The sequence below is a fragment of the Mustelus asterias genome, chromosome 26, assembly GCF_964213995.1.
Source record: "Mustelus asterias chromosome 26, sMusAst1.hap1.1, whole genome shotgun sequence".
NCBI classification, from domain to species: Eukaryota; Metazoa; Chordata; class Chondrichthyes; order Carcharhiniformes; family Triakidae; genus Mustelus; species Mustelus asterias.
In genome coordinates this window covers 23,291,802-23,314,772 of record NC_135826.1, presented here as the reverse complement: position 1 = coordinate 23,314,772, position 22,971 = coordinate 23,291,802, and the positions used below count along the sequence as shown (strand labels likewise).

The 22,971-nt window shown below is 41.5% G+C and overlaps 1 protein-coding gene across 2 annotated transcripts in view; it reads left to right on the top strand.

Moving 5' to 3' along the window:
* Positions 1-22,971, top strand: part of rnf126 (ring finger protein 126) — a 62,635-nt gene that overhangs the window by 16,683 nt on the left and 22,981 nt on the right. For both annotated transcript variants that reach the window (XM_078198261.1, XM_078198262.1), the window contains exons 2-3: positions 3,861-3,922; positions 9,757-9,820. In XM_078198261.1, the coding sequence (XP_078054387.1) occupies positions 3,861-3,922; positions 9,757-9,820 (126 nt within the window). The remainder of the gene's footprint in view (positions 1-3,860; positions 3,923-9,756; positions 9,821-22,971) is intronic.

Here is a 22,971-nt window from a genome sequence, read left to right as displayed (position 1 = left end):
CATGCAATATTCCAAATTGTCAAGATTCCTTTGACAGCATCTTCCAAAACTGCGACCTTCACTACCCAAGGCAAGGACAGCAGATGCATGGGAACACCACTACCTGGAGGTTCTCCTCCAAGCCACATACCACCCTCACTTGGAACTGTAACACTGTTCCTTCACCTTGCTGGGTTGAAATTCTAGAACTCCACCCCAAACAGCACTGGGTTTTCCCACAACACATAAACTGCAGTGGTTCCAAAAGGCAGCTCCCCACCACTACCCCTCACACATCCTTTGAAAGAGTAAAATAAGACTTGCAGAATAGGTGAGGGGGAACCAGTGGATATGGTGTAGCTCTGACTGCAATTAGAGAAATTCACTTTGAGCAAAAATGGTAAACGTACACTATTCTTTTATTACAATTTTAAAAGAATTAACCTTTAAAGTATTCTTCCATTTGAGCTTTAAATTGTCCTTGCCTACACATACATAAGTGTACAAAGCTAAATTACGAGGAGGTGTTGAAGTCATTGCCAAAGTTATCAAGTGTAGCTATGCACCATTCAAACATTGCACCATATCAAATGATGATAACAAGAACAGTTCTGATTAGGCTTTCAGGAAAGCATGTAGAGACATTCTTAAAAATGTTATTCATTTTATTGTCCATTTTATTGGAAAGGCAAAAGAAACAAGCACAGGCATGGGTTTTGTTCTTTCAAATTTGACTTGTTTGTAGAGGGTATTTTCAGCTATGTAAGATGACTAAATACTGATGGTGCCCAAAATGAGAGCAACTTGATAGTTAAAAGTAACACAGAATAAGCTAATGACAACATTTCACAATGGTCAGTGTTTATCCAGATAAATAATAGGGTTGATGTTTTTCAATCTTTAACTTATTAGCTGATTCACTGGTGGATTTAATCTTGCTCTTGTCCAAAGAATGACTTGTTAAAATGGCATTAATAGTCAGCCATATACTTTGTACTGGAACCATGTAGCTCAGAATAAGCAGAGATAGCATGTACACTTCCTTGGAAAAACAGCTGGGTTTCATTTCGTTTTTAAACTTAATTAATGGAATATGGGCTTTGCAGGAAAGACTGGCAATTATTGCCATCCCTCATTGCTCTTGAGATGGTGAGTCATATCATTGAACCACTGCACTCAGGTGTGAGGCTACTCTCCCCTGATGCCAGGATTTTAGCCCAGCAACTGTACAAGAACTGTAGTTATGTTTGTTGGGATGCTGTGTGAAACGGGGGGAGGGGGTTGTTGGGATAGTGCGTGAAACCGGGGTTTGGGGGGGGCGGGGGGGTGCATTGACTAGTGTGACATTGAATCTACAGATGACTATTTGTTCTGACATGTACAGGTGAGGAGTGTAATGACTATTATGCATGTAAATTGGATGAGTATGCCTTCCTCTACTATATGTATCAGAATTGCTTGTGGGAAAGATATGTTTAGAGCCTGCCAATTTTGAAATCTCCTCTTGCTGTCAGAATTTAGAATGGTACATGCGTTATTGTAATTGCAGACTTCTCTGCAGATTAAATGCTAAGAATCAATTGTATCCTTTAACCAGGAGTATCATTGCAATTTAACTTCTTATTGATTCTACCTGAGTTCAGAACACAAATGTGATCGAGGGCTTGCTGGGAAAACAGTGTTATAGCTGCTCTTGCATGCAGCTTTTTGTTAGGCAAGTGTGTGACTTGTATAACTTGTTCTCCAATTTGCTGTCTCTGCGGAAAATAACTTTCTTCTAGAATGTTACCTCACAGATAAAGTGTGAGTTGGAGTGACTTGGACTTGGAAAAAATTGTTCTGTGCGTAGCACTAAACATGTATTACTTTTTTCAATGAATTGGTAATGCTTATTTCATGGAATTGGGGCACAATTGGATATTTTGTGCCATGACTGATGTACCATATAAATTGCATTTACCACAGTTTGATTAAGGAAGCGATTTGAAGATTTACTGGCCATTAAATCGGGAATGGGATGCTAATAAAAGGCTTTGTGGGCATTTTCACTAGACTTTAACATGGTAGCATAATTATTACGTTGATTGGCTGTTATGGCCACTCTGTGATTTTAGAATTTTGTTTTTTTCCTTCTGCACATCTCTTTAAGACAATTTTTTTGTCATTTCAATAAGTAAATTTCAACTTAATGAAGCATCTGATTTTTACACAAGTGTTGGTTATTCCTATTGCTGAACCATCATTATTTGTATGTATCTAGTAATTTGTGTTACTAAGCTGTGGAGTTACTGGAATTTGCTCAGCTAATTAATATCAGCATGCAGTTAATCATCAGCTGACTGAATAATCACAGCTTGCAGTGAGTGTGGACTTTGGACATTAGCAAATAAAAGTTAGTGGGCTGAATAAAGAACATAAAAGGCAAAATAAAAAATAGTGGCAGTGTGCTAAGTAAAGATGATCTGAATGCTGTCAATCTTTACTAACTATACCAATAAAAAATCTTGAACAATCTTTTAACAATGAATTAATTAATGCAAATGCGTAACTCTATATTGTTAAGAACTGTAAACTGAAATTAGGCTGTGCATCTAGTAGCACACTGGCCTCCTCACTGGAAATCTTTCTGGAGTGTCAAGTTCATGACTGGAACAGGGCCACAAAAACTGCTGAGACTTGTGCCAGAACTTCAGGCTAATGTTGGGAATATTCAAGCTGCCAGCTGCAACTCAATTTTATATTAATCCTAAAGTCTGAATGAATACCAGCAACTAAGCTTGCTTCTCTCCTTGACAGCATCAATGCCTGGAAGTTCCAAAGAAGCCCTTATCGTAACTTAATATGGGAGAGTTGGATGGCAGAGGGAATAGCATTTCTGGAAAAAAGCACTAATGGCATGCTCTAAAATATTATCTGATTAATGAAATGTACCATAACTAGTCGTAAAACAGAAGGAATCTAGCAAAGCAATAACTGAAAAAGCAATGGAACACAGCTGAGAACTTCTACTTCACTGCAGAGCCTGCATTTATTATTCATCTTTCTGAACTTAAAAAAAAGTAATAAAGGAGACTACTTAAATTCTGAGATGTACTGAGTTGGATGTGTGGTCCTTCTAGCACCAAAGTTTCTTGGCTTGTTTGGTTCACTTATTATTATGATTAAATGATTTGGCATAAAGGCAAAGTAATTGCACGTGCCGGGCACAAGGTGACACAGTGGTTAGCTCTGCTGCTTCACAGCGCCAGGGATCCGGGTTCAATTCCAGTCTCGGATGAATGTCTGTGTGAAGTTTGCACGTTCTCCCCATGTCTGCGTGGGTTTCCTCTGGGTGCTTTGGTTTCCTCCCACAGTTAAAAGATGTGCAGGTTGTGTTTGGCTATGCTAAATTGCCCCTAATGCCCCAAGATGTGTAGGTTGGGATTAGCGGGGTAAATAAGTGGGGTTACAGAGATAGAGCCTGAATAAGATGCTCTGTCAGAGAGTCAGTGCAGACTCGATAGGCCAAATGGCCTCTTTCTGCATTGCAGGGATTCTGTGAACTCACTAGAAAAAGAAAATCAGAACACCTACTCCCTCCTAGTAGCTGGCTGTACAGCAGCACCTGACTAGGGCTGCCTGCCAATCTTTAACAGGGAATTATGAACCTAAGAGTTAACCCAAAAGACAAACATGCCAAACAGTTGGTGAAAGAAATACAGCTTTACTGTATGTTCCTACCCTTATCTATGGTTGCAGTTGTACTTCTGAATGTTGGTACCAGGAACTAATATGCACAGTTTAAAATAAAATTCACAATTTTCTTGGGCTTCTTTTACAGAATCTCAAATTCTGTCTCTGTATTGTCTGTGTATTCTGATGTTGTTTTATTCTATCCCCAGGAATATACATGTCCGAGATGTGACTCTGGTTTTATAGAAGAATTAATTGATCAAGTACCAAGGTAAAACAGCATTCTTGTACAACAATGTCATAGCCAGCTTTTTAATTCAGATTTTTCAAGAAACTTCTAGAACATAATATCCCAACTAATCCAGTTTGGACCAACAAGATAACATGTAGGCTGGCTGAAAAATTATAATGTGGAGATGCCGGCGTTGGACTGGGGTAAACACAGTAAGAAGTTTAACAACACCAGGTTAAAGTCCAACAAGTTTATTTGGTAGCAAAAGCCACACAAGCTTTCGAACCTCTAAGCCCCTTCTTCAGGTGAGTCACTCACCTGAAGAAGGGGCTTAGAGCTTCGAAAGCTTGTGTGGCTTTTGCTACCAAATAAACCTGTTGGACTTTAACCTGGTGTTGTTAAACTTCTTACTGTGAAAAATTATAATCCAAGAGTAGAACTGGAATCTTGTCGTGGCTTGTTATTATGTGTATCAGAATCTAATTTGGCAGTGTGTATTTGTGAATAATTGTGATTTTTATTTTGGTGCCAAAGAAAGAGTAAAGTATCTATTGCATCCACAAGAATATTATAAATGCTGGACTTCACTGAGAGTACATCTTAAGATCTAGCCCTGTGCGTGCAGAGATCTTCCAGTCCCCTGTTGAACTGGCACATCACAATAATTTGAAGTGGTGACAGACACAGTCAATTTGCTCAATTTCTGAATGCAACTCATGGCTCCTGTACCATTTTGTTTTCAACCTTCTACCAATTTGTCATTCATTCCCAGTTTTTATCCTGAAACTCTACAACTTTGAGCTTGTATAGTAGGCATTTGTGTGAAACTTGGAGATGACGTTTGGAACCGTAGCTACTTAAAGTTTTAATGTTTATTTATTAGTGTCAGAAGTAGGCTTACATTAACACTGCAATGAAGTTATTGTGAAAATCCCCTGGTCGCCATACTCCGGCACCTGTTCGGGTACACTGAGGGAGAATTTAGCTTGGCCAATGCACCTAACCAGCACGTCTTTCGGACTGTGGGAGGAAACTGGAGCACCCGGAGGAAACCCACGCAGACATGGGGAGAACGTGCAGACTCCACACAGAGTGACTCAAGCCGGGAATCGAACCCGGGTCCCTGGCACTGTGAGGCAGCAATGCTTGCCACTGTGCCGCCCCTTGTGGGGGTTATCACCATGGGCTTGGAATGTTACTTCTCAGGAAAGTTAGATGGCCAGCTCCGTCTCCACAATGCATGGATCCAAGAACTATGCCCGTAACATTTCAGCCAAGATGCATAAAACCTCAATGCGGTACTGCCAAAACTCTGGACCTTCCTCCCAGTGCTCCCAGATCTTCATGATAGCCCACCAAAACTGATATATCTGTGTATCCATTAATGTAATTTGGTGTAACACCAGTAGTCTGACAAGACAACGAACACATTGAACAACAGCTTGGAATGCTGGTTAAAATATTTTTTAAAATCTTGCAGGCATAGTTCCTCCAATTCGAATGGAGGAACTTACCCTTAAGCATATCCTTTGACTCTCCGATGAGCGCTTTGGGAGATTATAACTTTGCCATGTGTGTAGTTCATTGAAAAAATAAGAATGGCAATAGTTTTAGAATGTTCGGTTGCAGGATATTTGCTGTTAGTGAGGGAAGTGGGTAGATTGACGTGGAAATTTAAAGGTATATGCCTACTTTCCCCCGCCTTTAACAACAGTTAAACTTAACTGACTTCTGGTTTATGCTTATTTTATGGTGATGGCCTAATGGTGTTATCGCTGGACTAGTAATCCAGAAATTCAGTTCAGTCCTGGGGTCTCAGGTTCGAATCCAGCCACGGGAGATGGTGGAATTTGAATTCAATAGAAATATCTGGAATTAAAAATCTACTGATGACCGTGAAGCCATTGTCGATTGTTGGAAAAACCCATCTAGTTCAGTAATGCCCTTTAGGGAAGGAAATCTGCCGTACTTGGCTGGTCTGACCTACATGTGACTCCAAAGCCACAGCAATGTGGTTGACTCACAAACTGCCCTTGGGCAACCAGGGATGAATAATAAATGCTGGCCAGCCAGCGACACCCATGTCCCACCAATGAATTAAAAACACTTGGGTACGCCTGGATGGACAGGCTGGATAAATGCAGTTCCAATTTAATATCATAGCAAACAACCCATAACCATTGTTCTATCATTTTAAAACAGCACATTGTTCACAGTAGGTTAGATAATATCATGGAATATTGATAGTGTAAGAAAGTACGAGTCTCTAACCAAAATACATTTGCTAAATGTTTATTGGAAAACTGATTCACGCTGTTGCATTTTTAGACTGTAGTTCGTGTTGGAGCAATTTGAGGTCTCTTTACTGAATTTTAATTAAGTGCTGTCAAATGTACCCACTGCAAACAATGCTGGATGAGTGAGGTTGAAAGATGATTTAAAGGAGAATTATTTATATCATGTTGTAAGAGATTGTAATAGCGTAGATGATGTGGAATCTCTATGGGTCAAGTTAAGAAACAGCAAGGGGCAAAAAGCAGTGGTGGGGGTGATATACAAACCGCCAAACTAGTGATAATGTTGGGCAAAGCATTAGAAAGGAAATCAGAGATGCATGTGTTAAAGGAACATCTGTGATTATGGGTGAGTTTAATCTGCATATATAGAACACAGAACAGTACAGCACAGAACAGGCCCTTCGGCCCACGATGTTGCGCCGAGCTTTATCTGAAACCAAGATCAAGCTATCCCACTCCCTATCATCCTGGTGTGCTCCATGTGCCTATCCAATAACCGCTTAAATGTTCCTAAAGTGTCTGACTCCACTATCACTGCAGGCAGTCCATTCCACACCCCAACCACTCTCTGCGTAAAGAACCTACCTCTGATGTCCTTCCTATATCTCCCACCACAAACCCTATAGTTATGCCCCCTTGTAATAGCTCCATCCACCCGAGGAAATAGTCTTTGAAATATAGATTGGGAGAGTCAAATTAGTCACAGTACAATAGAGGACGAATTTCTGGAGTGCATACGGGATGGTTTTCTGGAGCAATACGTTGAGGAGCCAACAAGGGCTCCAAGGCCATATTGGGTTGGATGTTGTGCAAGGTTGAGAAAGGATTAGTCGGCAATTGAGTTGAGAGAACCCTTGGGGACTAGTGACCATACAATGGTAGAATTCTTTGTTAAGGTGGACAACAATGTAGTTGATTCTGAGACCAGGGTCCTGAATCTCAATAAAGGTAACTGATGGTATGAGGCATGAATTGGCCTTGACAAACTGAGAAACATTACTGAAAGGAAAGACAGTGGACAAGCAATAGCAGACATTTAAAGAACGAATAGGTGATCTCCAGAAGTTGTTCTTGTTTGGCGCAAGAGTGGTAAGAGAATTGTGGCCAAACCATGGCTTACAAGGGAAATTAGAGATGGTATTGGATTCAAGGAAGAAGTATACAAATTGGCATGAAAAAGCAATAGGCCTGAGGATTGGGAGCAGTTTAAAATTCAGCAAAGGGAGACCAAGGGATTGATTAAGAAGGTGAAAAATATAGTATGAAAGTAAGCTAACGGGGAACATAAAAACTGACTGTAGGAAGCTGGTTAGCAGATAGGAAGCAAAGAATTGGCGTAAATGGATCTTATTCTGATTAGCCAGGGTAGATTCAGAAAGGATGTTCCCAATGGTGGGGGGGTGAGTAGAACTAGGAGTTATAGTTTGAGGATAAGGGGTAAGCCTCTTAGAACTGAGATGAGGAGAAATTTCTTTACCCAGAGGGTTGTGAATGTGTGGAATTCACTGCCACCAAATGTAGTCGAAGCCAAAATGTTGTCTGATTTCAAGAAAAATAGATATAGCTCTTGGGGCTAAAGGGATATGGGGGGAAAGGGGAACAGGACATTGAATTTGATCAAGATGAACGGCGGAATAGGCTCGGAGGGCTGAATGGCCTACGCCTTCTAGTTTTGATGCAAAGCAAAAGGATAATTTTCAAATGATTGGCCTGGCTTTTTGAGAGTTCTTCTGTATTCAGCACAAAATCCTCCTGCTAAGGTAGTGGTTGGCTAATGCTTTCATAGAAATAGAAGAAATCATAGAAACCCTACAGTGCAGAAGGAGGCCATTCGGCCCATCGAGTCTGCACCGACCACAATCCCACCCAGGCCCTACCCCCACATATTTACCCGCTAATCCCTCTAACCTATGCATCTCAGGACTCTAAGGGGCAATTTTTAACCTGGCCAATCAACCTAACCCGCACATCTTTGGACTGTGGGAGGAAACCGGAGCACCCGGAGGAAACCCACGCAGACACGAGGAGAATGTGCAAACTCCACACAGACAGTGACCCGAGCTGGGAATCGAACCTGGGACCCTGGAGCTGTGAAGCAGCAGTGTTAACCACTGTGCTACCGTGCCGCAATCTTGCTATGCTTTTGAATACCATGGAATAATACTCTGCAAAAATGTACAATGTAATTGGATCATCACGCCTTATCAATAATTAGCCATTGCATTTGATAGTGGCAGAAATTTCTGTCCTGTTGAAGCAAAGACTTTGCCACCATGAAAATGGAGTTAGAGCTCCATATGGAGCGTATCTAATATCTGTTTGAACTGAATGCGGAATAAAATTATAATTCCTGGGTTACAGTAAAATCTCTCAATAACCCTTGTGGTACCATTGTTTTATGGACTTGATGCTGATGTGCTCTGACTTGCCTGAGAATGTCAGTTCATTGTCTGGAAAAGTCTGCACGTTAAACAAAACTGCAAAGCCTCAAAGCTTATGTGTTGTCCATGTCCTACTTGATTTTCCACATTCGAAAAATAAAAGTTCTTCCAGAGCACGTGTCAGAAAAGAAAGACGACTTGGGTTGAGATGCTGGCAAGCTGCTATTGTACATCAAACTGTAATGCAAGCATGAGTTTCAACCTTTGACTCATGCGGGGGGGGGGATGATAAAGAATTGCTTTCTCATGGATTTGGACTAATAACCATCGCTAAAACTTTTCTGCATTTATATATTTTATTCCGTTGTGTGGCTTGGGATCTACGTGCTGCTCAAAATGTTGGTCATTAATGTGCTTATCGTTCTATCCTTTGAATGTTCATCTTCAGTGTTCATTGTCTGTAAGTTTGAAGACATGACTATCTGAAGTGATTCTCTTTACCATCTTCTGAGCTGGCAAGATTATATTAGTAATTGTTCAGGCGTTACTTTTTTTCCCTCTGCTCTGACTACTCCAAGTCAGCAAGTGCTGGATCTGATCTGCGGTATTTCCTGTGCAGCTGCGTAAGCTTCGTAATGGCTGTCCATCGATCAGCTTCCTGATAATATGAGGAACTCAAAATCGCAGGTTTCTAAATAATTTATATACGGTCCTCTCTGTTTTTCTTCTCCTTTAAACAACAACTTGGGTATCACTGAGTAGGCTAGATCATTTAGTCAGTTCCACTTTACAAAGCATGCTTATAATGTTGCTATTTGTAATAAAATGAGGCATTAAACTTTTTTTTTAAGTAAATGGCTAGCCACGTTGAAAGGTCCTGGCAGTTGCAGACTACAATCTTGCAAGGAAATGTGAAAGGTGAATCCCATCGATCTTGTGACTGTTACATAATATATTCAGTTGTTCTTGGGAAGTTTTGGGATTTGAAACAAAAAGAGCAAAATAATTCTTTAACTGAAACTGATGTTAACTGTTTGACTTTCACATTGTCTCTGTCTCTGACTTTCGTCCAGTAATTAGTACAGATGAAGCAGCCTACCTTATTGTACGTTAATCTGTAATAGCTAGTTGCAAGTTCTTATGGAAATGATATCTTATGACATTGCTAATTATGCAATATTTGGAACTCTTGTAGAAATATTGAAAATGACTCGAGTTCAACAGCTTCCACAAGTGACCAGACTCGACAGTTACTTGAGGTTGGTAGCATGGTTTTCCCAGGGTTTCAAGTTTTAATTACTCTGCAGGGCTTAATTATCATGTTGTTTTGTCATATCCATTCCTAACTTTTTGATCGAACTATATTTGCATTGAATTAATTGTTCTCTTAACTATAACTTTTTATTAATGGTTAAAATCTTATAATAGCATCTTGCTTTAATCCTAATAATTACAAAGCATTCAAGAATACATTTTTAAAAAATCACTTGGTGAGGTGATTAAATCATTATCTTATTTTGAAAGGGTTGGTGACATAGTTCTGTAATAAGCTATATGGCAGGGCACCACTCTCTCATAGGTCTTTACTTCATTCACGCACCACCTGATAAAGCAGGGCTTCCCACCCCCAGTCGGATCGTGGGATGAGATTTTGGGAATGCAAGCTCAAGGGGCAGCAATGGCAACTCTGGAACTAGGGCTGAGCTTTTGACAGATAATGCTGTAATCTTTGCAATTTCTTTTCCTGTTTGTGGGCATGGCTTAATGGTCTGTTCTGAGGCCCAATTGCTGCTGCCATAGCCTGCAAAACACAACTGTTTTAAACCCCTTCTCTGATCAAATATTTCCCTGCCCCAACAGCATCCCCCAAACCAACCAACCAACCCTGGAAACAGTGGGAAAAGGATGCAGCTAATGGCTTTTTTAACTGGTTATAAAACATACTGCAATTTTTATATTGAATCATTCAAGAGCCACTAAGTGCTGACAGTGATGCAAGAAGCTAACCAGATCTCGTAAGTGAAGAGTAACACTGCACAAAAGGGAGCAGGCTCCAAGATTTTCCATCTGGAGGTTTGGAGGCACAAGATGGAAACCTGAAGAGATCTCCTGTATTCACTCGTCATCAAAAGGCTATGGGAGCGGATAGCCATGGAGGTCAATTTCCGGAGTTTAGCCCACAAATCCTCGGTGCAGTGCTGAGAGAAATTCAGTGATCTCTCAGGAATGGTCACGGGCCAGTGCATGCATCTTCGTGTCACACCCTACCAAGTGTTGCACTACCCTCAGCCATTCCTCAATTCACAACATTCCCACCATCCACTCACCAACAATCTCTTTTGATCAATCTCACTCCTAACGTTCATTTGCTTCATTGCACACACATGCCTTGGCACTGCTTCAGGCTTCACACCCAGATCTCAAAGTTTGCACATGTTGCCAACCATTCAGTCTTGGCGGCCACATCATCTGAACAGATTGCATGACGTTCAACTGACATCCTTCTCCCTTGTAACGCAAGGTGGCACACAACTGGAAGCAGGAATTAACCAGAGTGGGCTAGGCATGCCTTTGTGTTCTAGTCCATGTGAAGGAGACTGTACTGGCCAGTATTGACACAGCCATTGCCGAAACTGTGGCCAACAGCACACTAAAACCACTGAAGATTATTATATTCCGTGTCTAATCCTCCTCAAGCCCCGCTTGCTCCATATTGCACTATCTCCTGAATTAAAAGCTGCAGATGCTATAAGTGTGCACCACTTAATTCCTCCCCTCTCCCCTCCCCACAATTTAACCCTTGTGCCTTTTACCTTTCAGTTGCCCAAGAGGTAGTGGAGGACTATCAAAGAATAAAGTGGTGAAGGGACAACATTTAATTTCACACTCTCAGCCAACAGCTCAAATATTGACATTACATTTATTTTAAGGGATAGATTAGAGGTAAGATCTGCACATGCTGAGACACAGGGCTCCTGACTCCAGGGCAAGTATACTGTAACGTAGTTCTGCACAGGACCAGGATGAAGACTTTGATGTGAACTTAGAGGAGGACTAGGCAGATGCAATAAAATGCATGTGCAATTGGAACCCTATCAGAAAGCCTGCACTCCATTTCCAGAAGCATGGAGGTATCCAGGTCCAATTTGGCACATAGCTTAGAACACATCCTTTCCAGCAAGGAAGTGATGACCAACCCGTGAACACACTGTTGGGCTTAACAGTGATATAGCATCCAACGGCTGGCGCATCAACTTCTACTGCATGATAAACAGCTAGCACCAAAGATCTGAATGCTGTATTGGTAGCTCAAACTGTTCTCATGCAAGCTTAGACTACTGCCAACAAGGCTGAGAGTACCATTGTGCAAAGGGGCATGTAGCATGTTGGTGCTGTCCAGAATTGCTGAGGCATTATTCCAGGAGAAAGGCAGTGGCTCCATTTAGCACAGAATCGTCTGAGGATTCATGCTCCCATCACTGCTCCTCTGCAAATGTCTTTGCTGTTGCTTATTTGCTAACCAGCCCAAACCGCTGCTGCACATGCTGAAACGCAGTCTGAAGCCGAGCCTGCCCGGCACATAGCTGTTTGAGGTCGTCCTGCAAGGTTATCTGTAATGTTTTCCACTGAAAGCCAGCAGCCTTTCGCAATCGTGCTGCATCACTGGGGATAGTACATCATAGAAATAATAGGACAAGTAAAGGCACATCGAAGATGGGAGCTAAGGGACAGCACAAAGGTGATTAGTTTAATTGTATTTGGAATATGGAGTTTCATTTATAGATTGTGTGCATTGTTCATTTTGTGTGGCTTTTGTCCATATTGTGTTTAAGAGAATGGTGTGATGGTCAGTGAAGGAGGGAAGGGAAACATTGTTGAATTGTTGGTGAATGGGGAATTAGGGTTGCTGTTACTGGTGTTGCACCCAGATTAATTCTCCGTAGCCCGTGCAGAAAGGAGCTGTCTAGCTTGGTGCCCCCTTTCTCTTCCTCCCCTTCATGTTTCTTTTAAGCTGCTTGCTTGATAATTGATGGCAAGGGTTGTCCCCTTATGATGGTGAGGTTGTTCAGCATCCCAACAAATCATGTGACCTGCTCAATTGAGTACTCCAGTGTGGTCTAGTGGTTGTTGCAGCATGACAGTGGTCTGCTGTATTAAATGTCTCCTGATAATGTGGTTCTCACTATATAATGTTGCACATCTTTGTGTGAGTTGCGAACCAAATTGTGAGCTATATCATGAGTGAATAGTCCTTTTTGCATAGTAACCATCCTTTGTTTTATCGTGGAGGCTGAAAACGCAGCTGGCACAGTAAATTACTGCAAAATTAAGGTATTGCCACTGCTACCAAGACATTAGGGGTTGTATGGCCTCGCAACAGCTGGATGCTGAGGAAGTGAATTCTGTTTTGTTTCAGTACATGACCAAGTTGTCCCTCCAAGTTGACGCTATAGTTAGGAAAATCCACCAGCACCTCTACTTTCTCAGGAGGCCAAGGAAACTCCGCACGTCCACTACGACGCTCTCCAACTTTTATAGATGCGCCATAGAAATCATCCTTTCTGGTTGTATCACAGCTTGGTATAGCTCCTGCTCTGTCCAAGACTGCAAGAAACTACAAAGGGTCATGAACATAGCCTAGTCCATCACACAAAGCAGCCTCCCATCTGTCGACTCTGTCTATACTTCCTGCTGCCTCGGAAAAACAGATCCCATGCACCCTGGGCATTGTTAGGAATGGGTTAACAGACCTTCAAATTAAGTCCTAATTTGATGTCAATTGTTTATTAGAAGTCATATATAAAGGGGCTACAGGTGGCACTGGAGGTTGATGGAGAATTGTATGTGGAGTTGGATCAAAGAAATAAAGGTAGTTTATGAAGAAGCAGAACTCATGTCTCATTTACTGAACTGCAACCGGGAGGCTCTAACAGACATACTCTCTTCCACCACCTTCTGTCGGGAAAAAGATTTTAAAATGTCTGGGGTCACGTAGCAACCAACTCAACAGCTTCTTCCCTGTTGCCATTAGACTTTTGAATGGACCTACCTTTTATTAAGTTGATCTTTCTCCACCCTAGCTATGACTGTAACACCACATTCTGCACCCTCTCCTCCTCCCCTGCGTACTCTATGAATGGTATGCTTTGTCTCTATAACATGCAAGAAACAATACTTTGTCACATGTATTGTCAATTCAAATTGCATCAAAAAAGTTGGTATGAGGAATTCGCAAAGTAATATGCATTACGTTAATGGCATCCTACAACATGAGGTAACCTGTAGTTTGAGCAAACCCTTGTGGAAACTCTGCAAGTTGTCTTTGGCAAGAGAGAATAAAATGGAGTTAGCTGCCTTGGAGGTCATTGATGCTCTTACACAATTGGAGATGGCAAACTTGAGATTTGGCAGATAATCCAAGAACGAGAGTTTGGAAGGATAAAAGTTACAAGTCGCAGTCATCTTCATAGCCATTGGCAATACAATCCATGTCTTGCTTTAATTTTTCATTGTTCTGTGCTTGAGTTCAGAAAGGCACATTGCTTCCTGAACACGATGGATGTGGCTTCCTGCTGAAAGCCCTCTTTTTGTGCAAACATACAAATTAGGAACAGGATGAAGTGACTCGGCCTTCCGACAAGATCATGGCTGATCGATTGTAAACTCAATGTTCTCATTATGGGGAGGAAGGGGGGGGGGGGGGGGGGGGATCGGGATAATGAATTCGATGATCAAAATGAATGGCGAAGCAAGCTCAAAAAGCCGAATGGCTGCCTCCTGCTTCTAGTTTTCTATGTTTTTATATTATGTCGCAACCACTCGTTGCATCTTGCCAACCAGAAAATGACCCATTTATGCCTACTTTGTTTCCTGGTAGCTAGCCAATCTTCTATCCATGACAACATACTACACTTGACACCATGAGCTCTTATTTTCCTCAATAACCTTTGATGTGGCACCTTATCCAATACTTGGATATCTAAGTACAGCACATCCACCAGTGCTCCATTATCCACAGCACGTATTACTTTTTCGGAGAACTCCATTGAATTGGTTAAATATGATTTCCATCTCTAAAACTATGTTGACTTTGCCTGGTTACCTCTGGTTTTTCTAAACGTCCGACTATAACATCTTTAATAACTTCGAGTATTTTCCCAATGACGTTAAATGGCTTGTAGCTTGCTGCTTTCACTATTTTCAAATCTAATGGAACCTTCCCCAAATTTCGAGAATTTTGGAAAATTAAACCCAATATGTTTCACTGGCCACTTTTTCATTCATTCATTTGTGGGACATGGGCATTGCTGGCTGGCCAGCATTTATTGCCCATCTTTAGTTACCCTTGAGAAGGTGGTGGTGAGCTGCCTTCTTGAAACGCTGCAGTCCACATGCTGTTAGGGAGGGAATTCCAGGATTTTGATCCAGCGACTGCGAAGAAACGGTGATATATTTCCAAGTCAGGGTGGTGAGTACCTTGGAGGGGAAATTGCAGGTAATGGTATTCCCATGTATCTGCTGCCCTTATCCTTCTAGATAAAAGTGGTTGTGGGTTTGGAAGGTGCTGTCTGAAGGTCTTTGATTTTCTGCAGTGCATTTTGTGGCTGATGCACACTACTGCTACTGAGCGTTGGTGGTGGAGGGAGTGGATGTTTGTGAATTTGGTGCCAATCAAGCGGGCTGCTTTGTCCTGGATGGTGTCAAGCTCCTTGAGCGTTGTTGGAGCTGCACCCGTCCAGGCAAGTGAGGAGTATTCCATCACACTCCTGATTTGTTCCTTGTAGATAGTGGACAGGCCTTGGGGAGTCAGGAGGTGAGTTACTTGCCTCAGTATTCCTAGCCTCTGCCCTGCTCTTGGAGCCATTGTGTTTATGTGGCGAGTCCAGTTGAGCTTCTGGTCAATGGTAACTCCAAGGATGTTGACAGTGGGGGCGTCAGTGATGGTAACATTGAATGTCAAGGAGCGGTGGTTAGAGTGTCTCTTTTTGGTGATGTCATTGCTTGGCATTTGTGTGGCGCAAATGCCACTTGTCAGCCCAAGCCTGGATATTGTGTTGATTTTGTTGCATTTGAGCATGAACTGCTTCGGTATGAGGAGTCGCGAATGGTGCTGAACATTGTGCAATCATCGACGAACTTCTTAACTTCTGACCTTATGACAGAGGGAAGATGATTGACAAGGCAGCTGAAGATGGTTGGGGTGTAGGACACTACCCTGAGAGACTCCTGCAGAGATGTCCTGGAGCTGAGATGACTTAAACCCCACCCCCACCAATGCACACGCACACAACCATCTTCCTATGTGCCAGGTATGATTCCAACCAGTGGAGAGTTTGCCCCCAATACCCATTGATTCCAGCTTTGCTAGGGCTCTTTGATGCCACACTTTGTCGAATGCGGCCTTGATGTCAAGGGCTGTCACACTCACCTCACCACTGGAATTCAATCTTTTGTCCATGTTTGAACCAAGGCTGTAATGAGGTCACGAGCTGAGTGACCCTGGTAAATCTCAACTGGGCATCACTGAGCAGGTGCTGCTTGATAGCACTGGTGATAACCACTTCCATCACTTTACTGATGATCCAGAGTAGACTGATTGGGCGGTAATTGGCTGGGTTGGATTTGTCCTACTTTTTGTGGACAGGACATACCTGGGCAATTTTCCATACTGTTGGGTAGATGCCACTGTTGTAACTGTACTGGAAGAGTTTGGCTAGGGGAGCGGCAAGTTCTTGAGCACAAGTCTTCAGTGCTGGAATGTTGAGGGCCCATTGCCTTTGCAGTATCCAGTCCTCCACCTGTTTTTTGATATCATGTAGAGTGAATCAAATTGGCTGGAGACTGGCACCTGAGCTGGAGACCATTGGCGGAAGCCCAGATGGAATCATCCACTTCGCATATCTGGCTCCAAATGCTTCAGCCTTGTCTTTCGCACTGATGTGCAGGGCTCCTCCATCTCTGAGGATGGGGATGTTTGTGGAGCCCCCTCCTTCAGTCAGTTGTTTAATTGTCCGCCACGTGGCCATGGTTAGCACTGCTACCTCACAGCGCCAGGGACCCAGCTTCGATTCCTGACTTGGGTGGGTGACTGTGCGGAGTCTGTATGTTCTCCTCGTATCTGCATTGGTTTCCTCCGGGTGCTCCGGTTTCCTCCCACAGTCCGAAAGACGTGCTGGTTAGGTGTATTGGCCATGCTAAATTCTTCGGTGTACCCGAACAGGCTCCGGAGTGTGGCAACTAGGGGATTTTCACTAACTTCAATGCAGTGTTAATGTAAGCCTATTTGTGACAAATAAACTTTAAAACTTTAAACCATTCACGACTGGATGTAGCAGGGCTACAGAGGTTGGAGCTGATCAGTTAGTTGTCGGGCGCTTAACTCTGTCACTTGCTTTAAGATCCTAGGGTGAAGCCCATCAAGACCTGGGGACTTGTCAGCCCACAGCTCCAACAATTTGCTCAATATTGCTTCCCTGGTCATTGTAATTTTCATGAGTTCCTCCCTCCCATTTCCTGATTTACAGCTAAATCTGGGATTTTCTTGTATGTTCTATTGTGAAGACAGTTGTAAAATACTTGTTCAATTCATTTGCCATCACCTTACTTTCCATTATTAATTCCTCAGGCTCAATTTCTATTGGACCAATGCCCACTGTTAAATAATTTCTTAAAATCTCAATAGAAACTCTTACTATCTGTCTTTATATTTCTAGCTCGCTTTCTCTCGTACTCAATTTTTGCCTCCTTACTAATCTTTTAGTCACTCTTTGCTGTTTTGTATATTCTGCCCTATCTTCTGACCTGTCACCCATCTTGTGCAATTATTTGTTTTTTCTTTTAAGTTTACTACTATCTTTAACTTTTTAGTTAACCATGGATGATGGGTCTTCCCCTTGAATTTTTTTTCTTGATAACATGTATTTCTTGTGTTCTAATATATCCCCTTAAATGTCTGCCAATGTATCCCTATTGACCTACCCTTTTGCTAGTTCACTTTGGCCAGCTCTGCTCTCTTGCCGTCATAATTGCTCTTTTGTAAGTTTAAAATTATAATCTTAGACCCACTCTTCTCTCCCTCAAATAGAATTTTAAATTCAATCATAATATGATCCTCCTCCTCTTCCATCTTTTGGCAACCAATTGTCCCCTGGTCAATCTCCCAGGCATGCTCTGTTCAAAAGGGAAGCTGAGTTAATGCAAACACATCTGGGAGCAACTGGTTTGTGCAGAAGCCTTAGAAGTCAGCAAAAGGTCCCCTAGCACCTGCCACATCACTGCTGTAAATTTCTGCAATTTGAAACAGCTATTGGAAACATCAGACATTTGTAGATCTCAGCAACAGTCAGAAGAAACTAACCAACTACTAAACAAGTTGATTATTCTTTAAAATAGTGGGGTGAAGTAATGGGGTGTCCTTCATACATGTTTACACATGATCAGTGATGTAATGTTAAGAGAAGGCAGTGAGTGGAGTGTGGAGCTCCAAATGGCAGGGCTGGTGTCAAATCAACATTCCATGCTGATTGATGCCATGATCTGCTTATTCTGTATACATCTGGCAAAGATTAGCTGTGCCTTCACTAATATGGTGTCCAGCATGATTCCCGTCAGAAGTGTGTGTGTGCTGTGAACACCATTAATTTGATTTATTATTGTCACACATTCGTATACAGTGAAAAGTATTTTTCTTGCGCACTATACGGACAAAGCATCCGGTTCATAGAGAAGGAAAGAAGGTGCAGAATACAGTGTTACAGTCATAGTTAGAATGCAGAGAAAGATCAACTTCATATAAGGTAGGTCCGTTCAAAAGTCACGCAACAACGCGGAACCCAAACATTGGGCACTACAGAGCTCAATTTTGCCCCCAAGTTGTTTTTGTTACCTATGGCAAATTAGATACTTATTCTTTTTACAAGCACTTAGAATTTAATTACTAATAGGGAACCAAAGAAATCGCTGCATGTGGTGATGAGTGTTACGTTCCCCCTCTGGTGTGTATTCAAATCAATTTGGAATCTCAGATTGTTTACTGTGTGCAATAAGCTACTGTCATGACCATGTCTACAGTATAGTGTTTCATAAAAATTCCAAGTTCTTGATGGATGTTATTACAATTGAGGTTTATAAGATTATGATGTTTTGGACTGTTTCAGGGAGTCGTGTTCTGTGCTGAAGTCTACCTCACAACAGGCCTGTGTGATAGGGCTGTCAAAGATTCAAAGAAGGCCTAGATTGTCTTACTGGGAAAATGGTGCAAGGCATTCACACTTGCAGGCAGCTGTGAATGCTGGTGGACAGATTGTGGGTCTCCAAATTCAAGGGTATTGTTAAAAATATCAAATTGCAAAATGGTTTACTTTGAATTATCCATTTGATTCATGGGTAGGATAGAGTTTGGACTCTAAAGAATAGCTAATCACCATTCGAACATGAATATAAGGCCCCAGTGATTCATCTTGTCGTATGGAATTGTGCAAAAGAAGCCATTTTAAAGGTTACAGGCTTTCCTCAAAATATCACTGAATATCAAGCGGGGTAGTCTGCCAGTGTTTGAGAGAGGGGGGAGTAGCCAAAGACCGAAAGTCCCTATGGTTCCCCACACTTGTGGGTGGAAGCTTGTGCTCAGATCAAAAAGACCAAATTCATGAGTTGAAACCAGGCTGGAAGATTCACCTAGCTTATGCTATCGGAAGGATATCCAGTAATACTCTTGACTGTGAAGGACAAATGGCACAGTGGTTAGCACTGCTGCCTCACAGCATCAGGGACCTGGGTTCAATTCCAGCCTTGGGTCACTGTCTGTGTGGAGTTTTCACATTCTCCCTGTGTCTGCGTGGGTTTCCTCCAACACTCCAAAGATGTATGGGTTAGGTTGATTGGCCATGCTAAATTAACCCTAGTGTCAGGGGATTGGCGGGGTAAATATGTGGGATTTTGGTTGGTGCAGACTTGATGGGCTGAATGGTTTCCTTCAGCACTGTAGGGATTCTATGATTCTCTGAATACTGAGATTAGAAATCACCATGCTTAGAAAGGAACAGAATAAACCTTCAACCTAAAAATAATTTTGAACCGATTTCAGGAGAATTGAGCATTTACTTAAAAGACAGTCTGATGAATAATGTGAAGTTTGTTTTTTTCAGTTAATTAAAGGGAGAAATTCCATTCTGTGGTTTCACATGTAAGTTGCCTACAAAGATAATGTTTAGTCAGTAGAGCTTTTAAACTTGTATTACAGTAAGCATCTTAAATGTGAAATCTTGTCATTCTTTTAGCGATTAACTGGAAGTTTGAATTTCTTTCAGTTTCTACAGAGATTGTAACGCTTTGGTGAGGGATAAGAAAGGACGGTGATTTTTTAAAAAAAGGCAGCACTAAACCATTTGCCTTCAACAGTATATCAGGCTCTTTAGTGCAGAGATAACAATGAAAATTTTTCCTATTGTCTGTTCAGACATAGCCATAGATTCATCTGGAATCATCAGGGAGACATGATGTGCACAATGTAATTGTTGCCACTTGGAGAGCTGGTAATCTAGGGAAAGCCTATTTTGCTGTGCCTCTCACAGTACTATCCATTCTGCTTGCAATGTTAAGAAAAGTGATATCCACCAAAGTCCTTTGCTTACTAAAGAGAAGAGACGGAAGCAGTTGAATGCTCCAGCCGAAGTTTTCAGCTACAAACATACAGAGTGAGAAAATAGAAGATAATATAACTTGTTTTCTAAAATCATCCTCCTTCATTGTCAGTCCCAGTATGATGTTGTAGTTGAGATGCTGTCACGTTAAAGATAGACCAGCAAGTCCTTAAAATCATTTCAGTCCCTGTAAATGCGATCATCTGTTTAGTGCAAAACAATACAAATAGTATGTATATATTTAGCTGAAAGGTTAGCCCTAAGACAACTAATTTATGCTCCTATCTGTTTAAAGAGTTAAGGAGGCTTTTGAAACCTACAAGATCTCCAGCTGTGGTGATTTGATTCAGTGCTGTTATTGAAATTATCATTTTATCGTTCCAGTAACATACAACACGAGACTTAACATACTTCATTATTCTTGTCCCAGTGGTTATCCAAGTTAAGCATATAAATTTTCATGCCACACTGGTGGAACTGCTGTAGATAGACTGTCAGTGGCGGGAACTGCATACACAAAGAGGGTCAGTTTTGGAGTGTCTGTCACATACAATACAGTAACGGATGTGATAAATGGAGGTGGTGGATTCGGTTAGTTATTTTGTCAGCGGCATCCATCTAATCAGGATAGACTAAAACCAGCCTATAGTGGGTTGTTATTTCATCACTGTTGATTTTGAATATATGAATCAGGCTGAATATATCTGAATATGTCATTTCAAAGTTCAAATATCACTATATTGTGGTAAATATATAGTGCAGCAAAGAAGAATGTTCTAAGTTTGATACCTGATCTGTTTTGAGTCAGCTATTTGAATCAGGGGTGTGGTAAGTGTACTTGTGTCAGTCTCTGGTTCTGCTCTTGATTGCTCTGTAATGATCTCTGCTCAAAGTACACCAATGTGACCATCTGGTAAGGACAGCAATACATTCACTGATGGCGACCCTTCTCATTGAATAGCTTCTTGACATTTTTTTAAAGATTTGTACATTTTTGCCTCTTGGATGAGATTAAAAAATAAAGCGGACAAGCACAATGGTTTGCAAAGAAGAGGAATTTTGCACTGTGCACTAAAGTAAAAGCAAGATGCTTCAGATGTGGGATAAAGGGTATGGGGAAAAGGCGGGGAAGTGGAATTAGGATGAGATGCAGATCAGCCATGGTTATATAGAATGGTGGAGTGGGCTTGAGGGGCAAAATTGCCAACTCTTGCTCCTAATTCCTATGCTGGAAATCTGAAAAAATAAGAACTGGTAAAACCCAGCTTGTCTGGCAGCATCTGTAGAGAGAGAAAATAGAGTTAATGTTTTGAGTCCAATATGACTCCTCTTTTGGAACTAAGGAGAGGTAGGAATGTGATGGGTTTAATGCTTTTGAAAAAAGGGGAGGGGCAGGTCGAACTAACAAGAAGGTCAGGGATAATTAGAGGAAGGGCAATTCAATGTCAAATTTGTCATGGAACACAAGGCAAAGGCAGTGGAAATTATAGCATTAATGGTCCAGAGTAGATGTTCATTGCAGAATAGAGATCAGCACTCAAAAAAAATGTGAACTTGCGTGGGTTAGGTGGAAAAATTCAAAATAGAAGACAGCATTCATGGTCTGAAGTTGTTGGACTTAATGTTGAGTCTAGAAGGCTGTTAGGTGCCTAATCAGAAGATGAGTTTTCCAGCACTTCAGCATTTTCTGTTTTTAATTTGTATTGTATATCCCTAGAATTCTAGTGAAAATGGTGAAAAGTTGCCCCCAAGCAGCAACACTATTTATTCCCAGGTGGGGGCAGAGCTAAAGATTGCTGTCATACTAAAATTTGTCAAGTTTAATCCAGAAGAAAGTTTTAGACCGCTGTTAAATACAAGATGGACATGGTTTTGCTGGAATATTATCAGCTTTTTAAAAATACAAGTAGATGAAAACTTAATCCCAGGCTAACCACCTATATTTGGTGTAAGGATGCAATCTTTTTTTTTAAGACTAAGGAGGAACCAATGAAATTTAGAACTTCACACCTAAATCTAAACAGGCATGCATTGTATGTTTATGATGCTTGCTATCTGTTATGGTTTGGCTTTTCCCCAGACCTGCTTTGTCTTCTACTTGCAGGAAAAGCACAGATGCATAACCAGTTCAAGTCTCCTTTGATCTAAATCTTTGACCTATGCCCGTCTTCTGTACTTTAAGGACTAATGTGCTCAGAATTGACAGTTTATTCCCAAAACTACTCCATAATTTTTCTGAAGGGCACATAAAGTTCCCAACACGTAGTTGACTCCTTTCTGAAAGATGAAAAACACATTTACAGTATACTAATGTGTGCAGACTAAAACTACATTGATACCGGGAATGAAAAGGTTGACGTCTGAGGAGAGATTGAACAGTTTGGGCTTCTACTCGCTGGAGATTAGAAGGGTGAGTGGGGATCTGATTTGAGGTATATAAAATATTGAAAGTATTTGATAAAGTAAATGTAGACTAAATGTTTCCCCTTGTGGGGCAATATAGAACAAGAGGTTGGCCACAGGTATAGTTTGAGAGGTGGTAGATTTAAACCTGAGATGAGGAGGAACTACTTCTCACCGAGGGTAGTGAATTTGTGGAACTCGCTGCTCCATAGTGTGGTGGAATCTGAATCATTGGTTTCAAGAAGGAGATAGATATGTTTCTGATTTATGTTTAAAAAAAGGAGTTAAAGGGATATGGGGACAGGTAGGGAGGTGGGTTTGAAACCAGGGAGAGATCAGTCGTGATCTGATTGAATGGTGGAGCA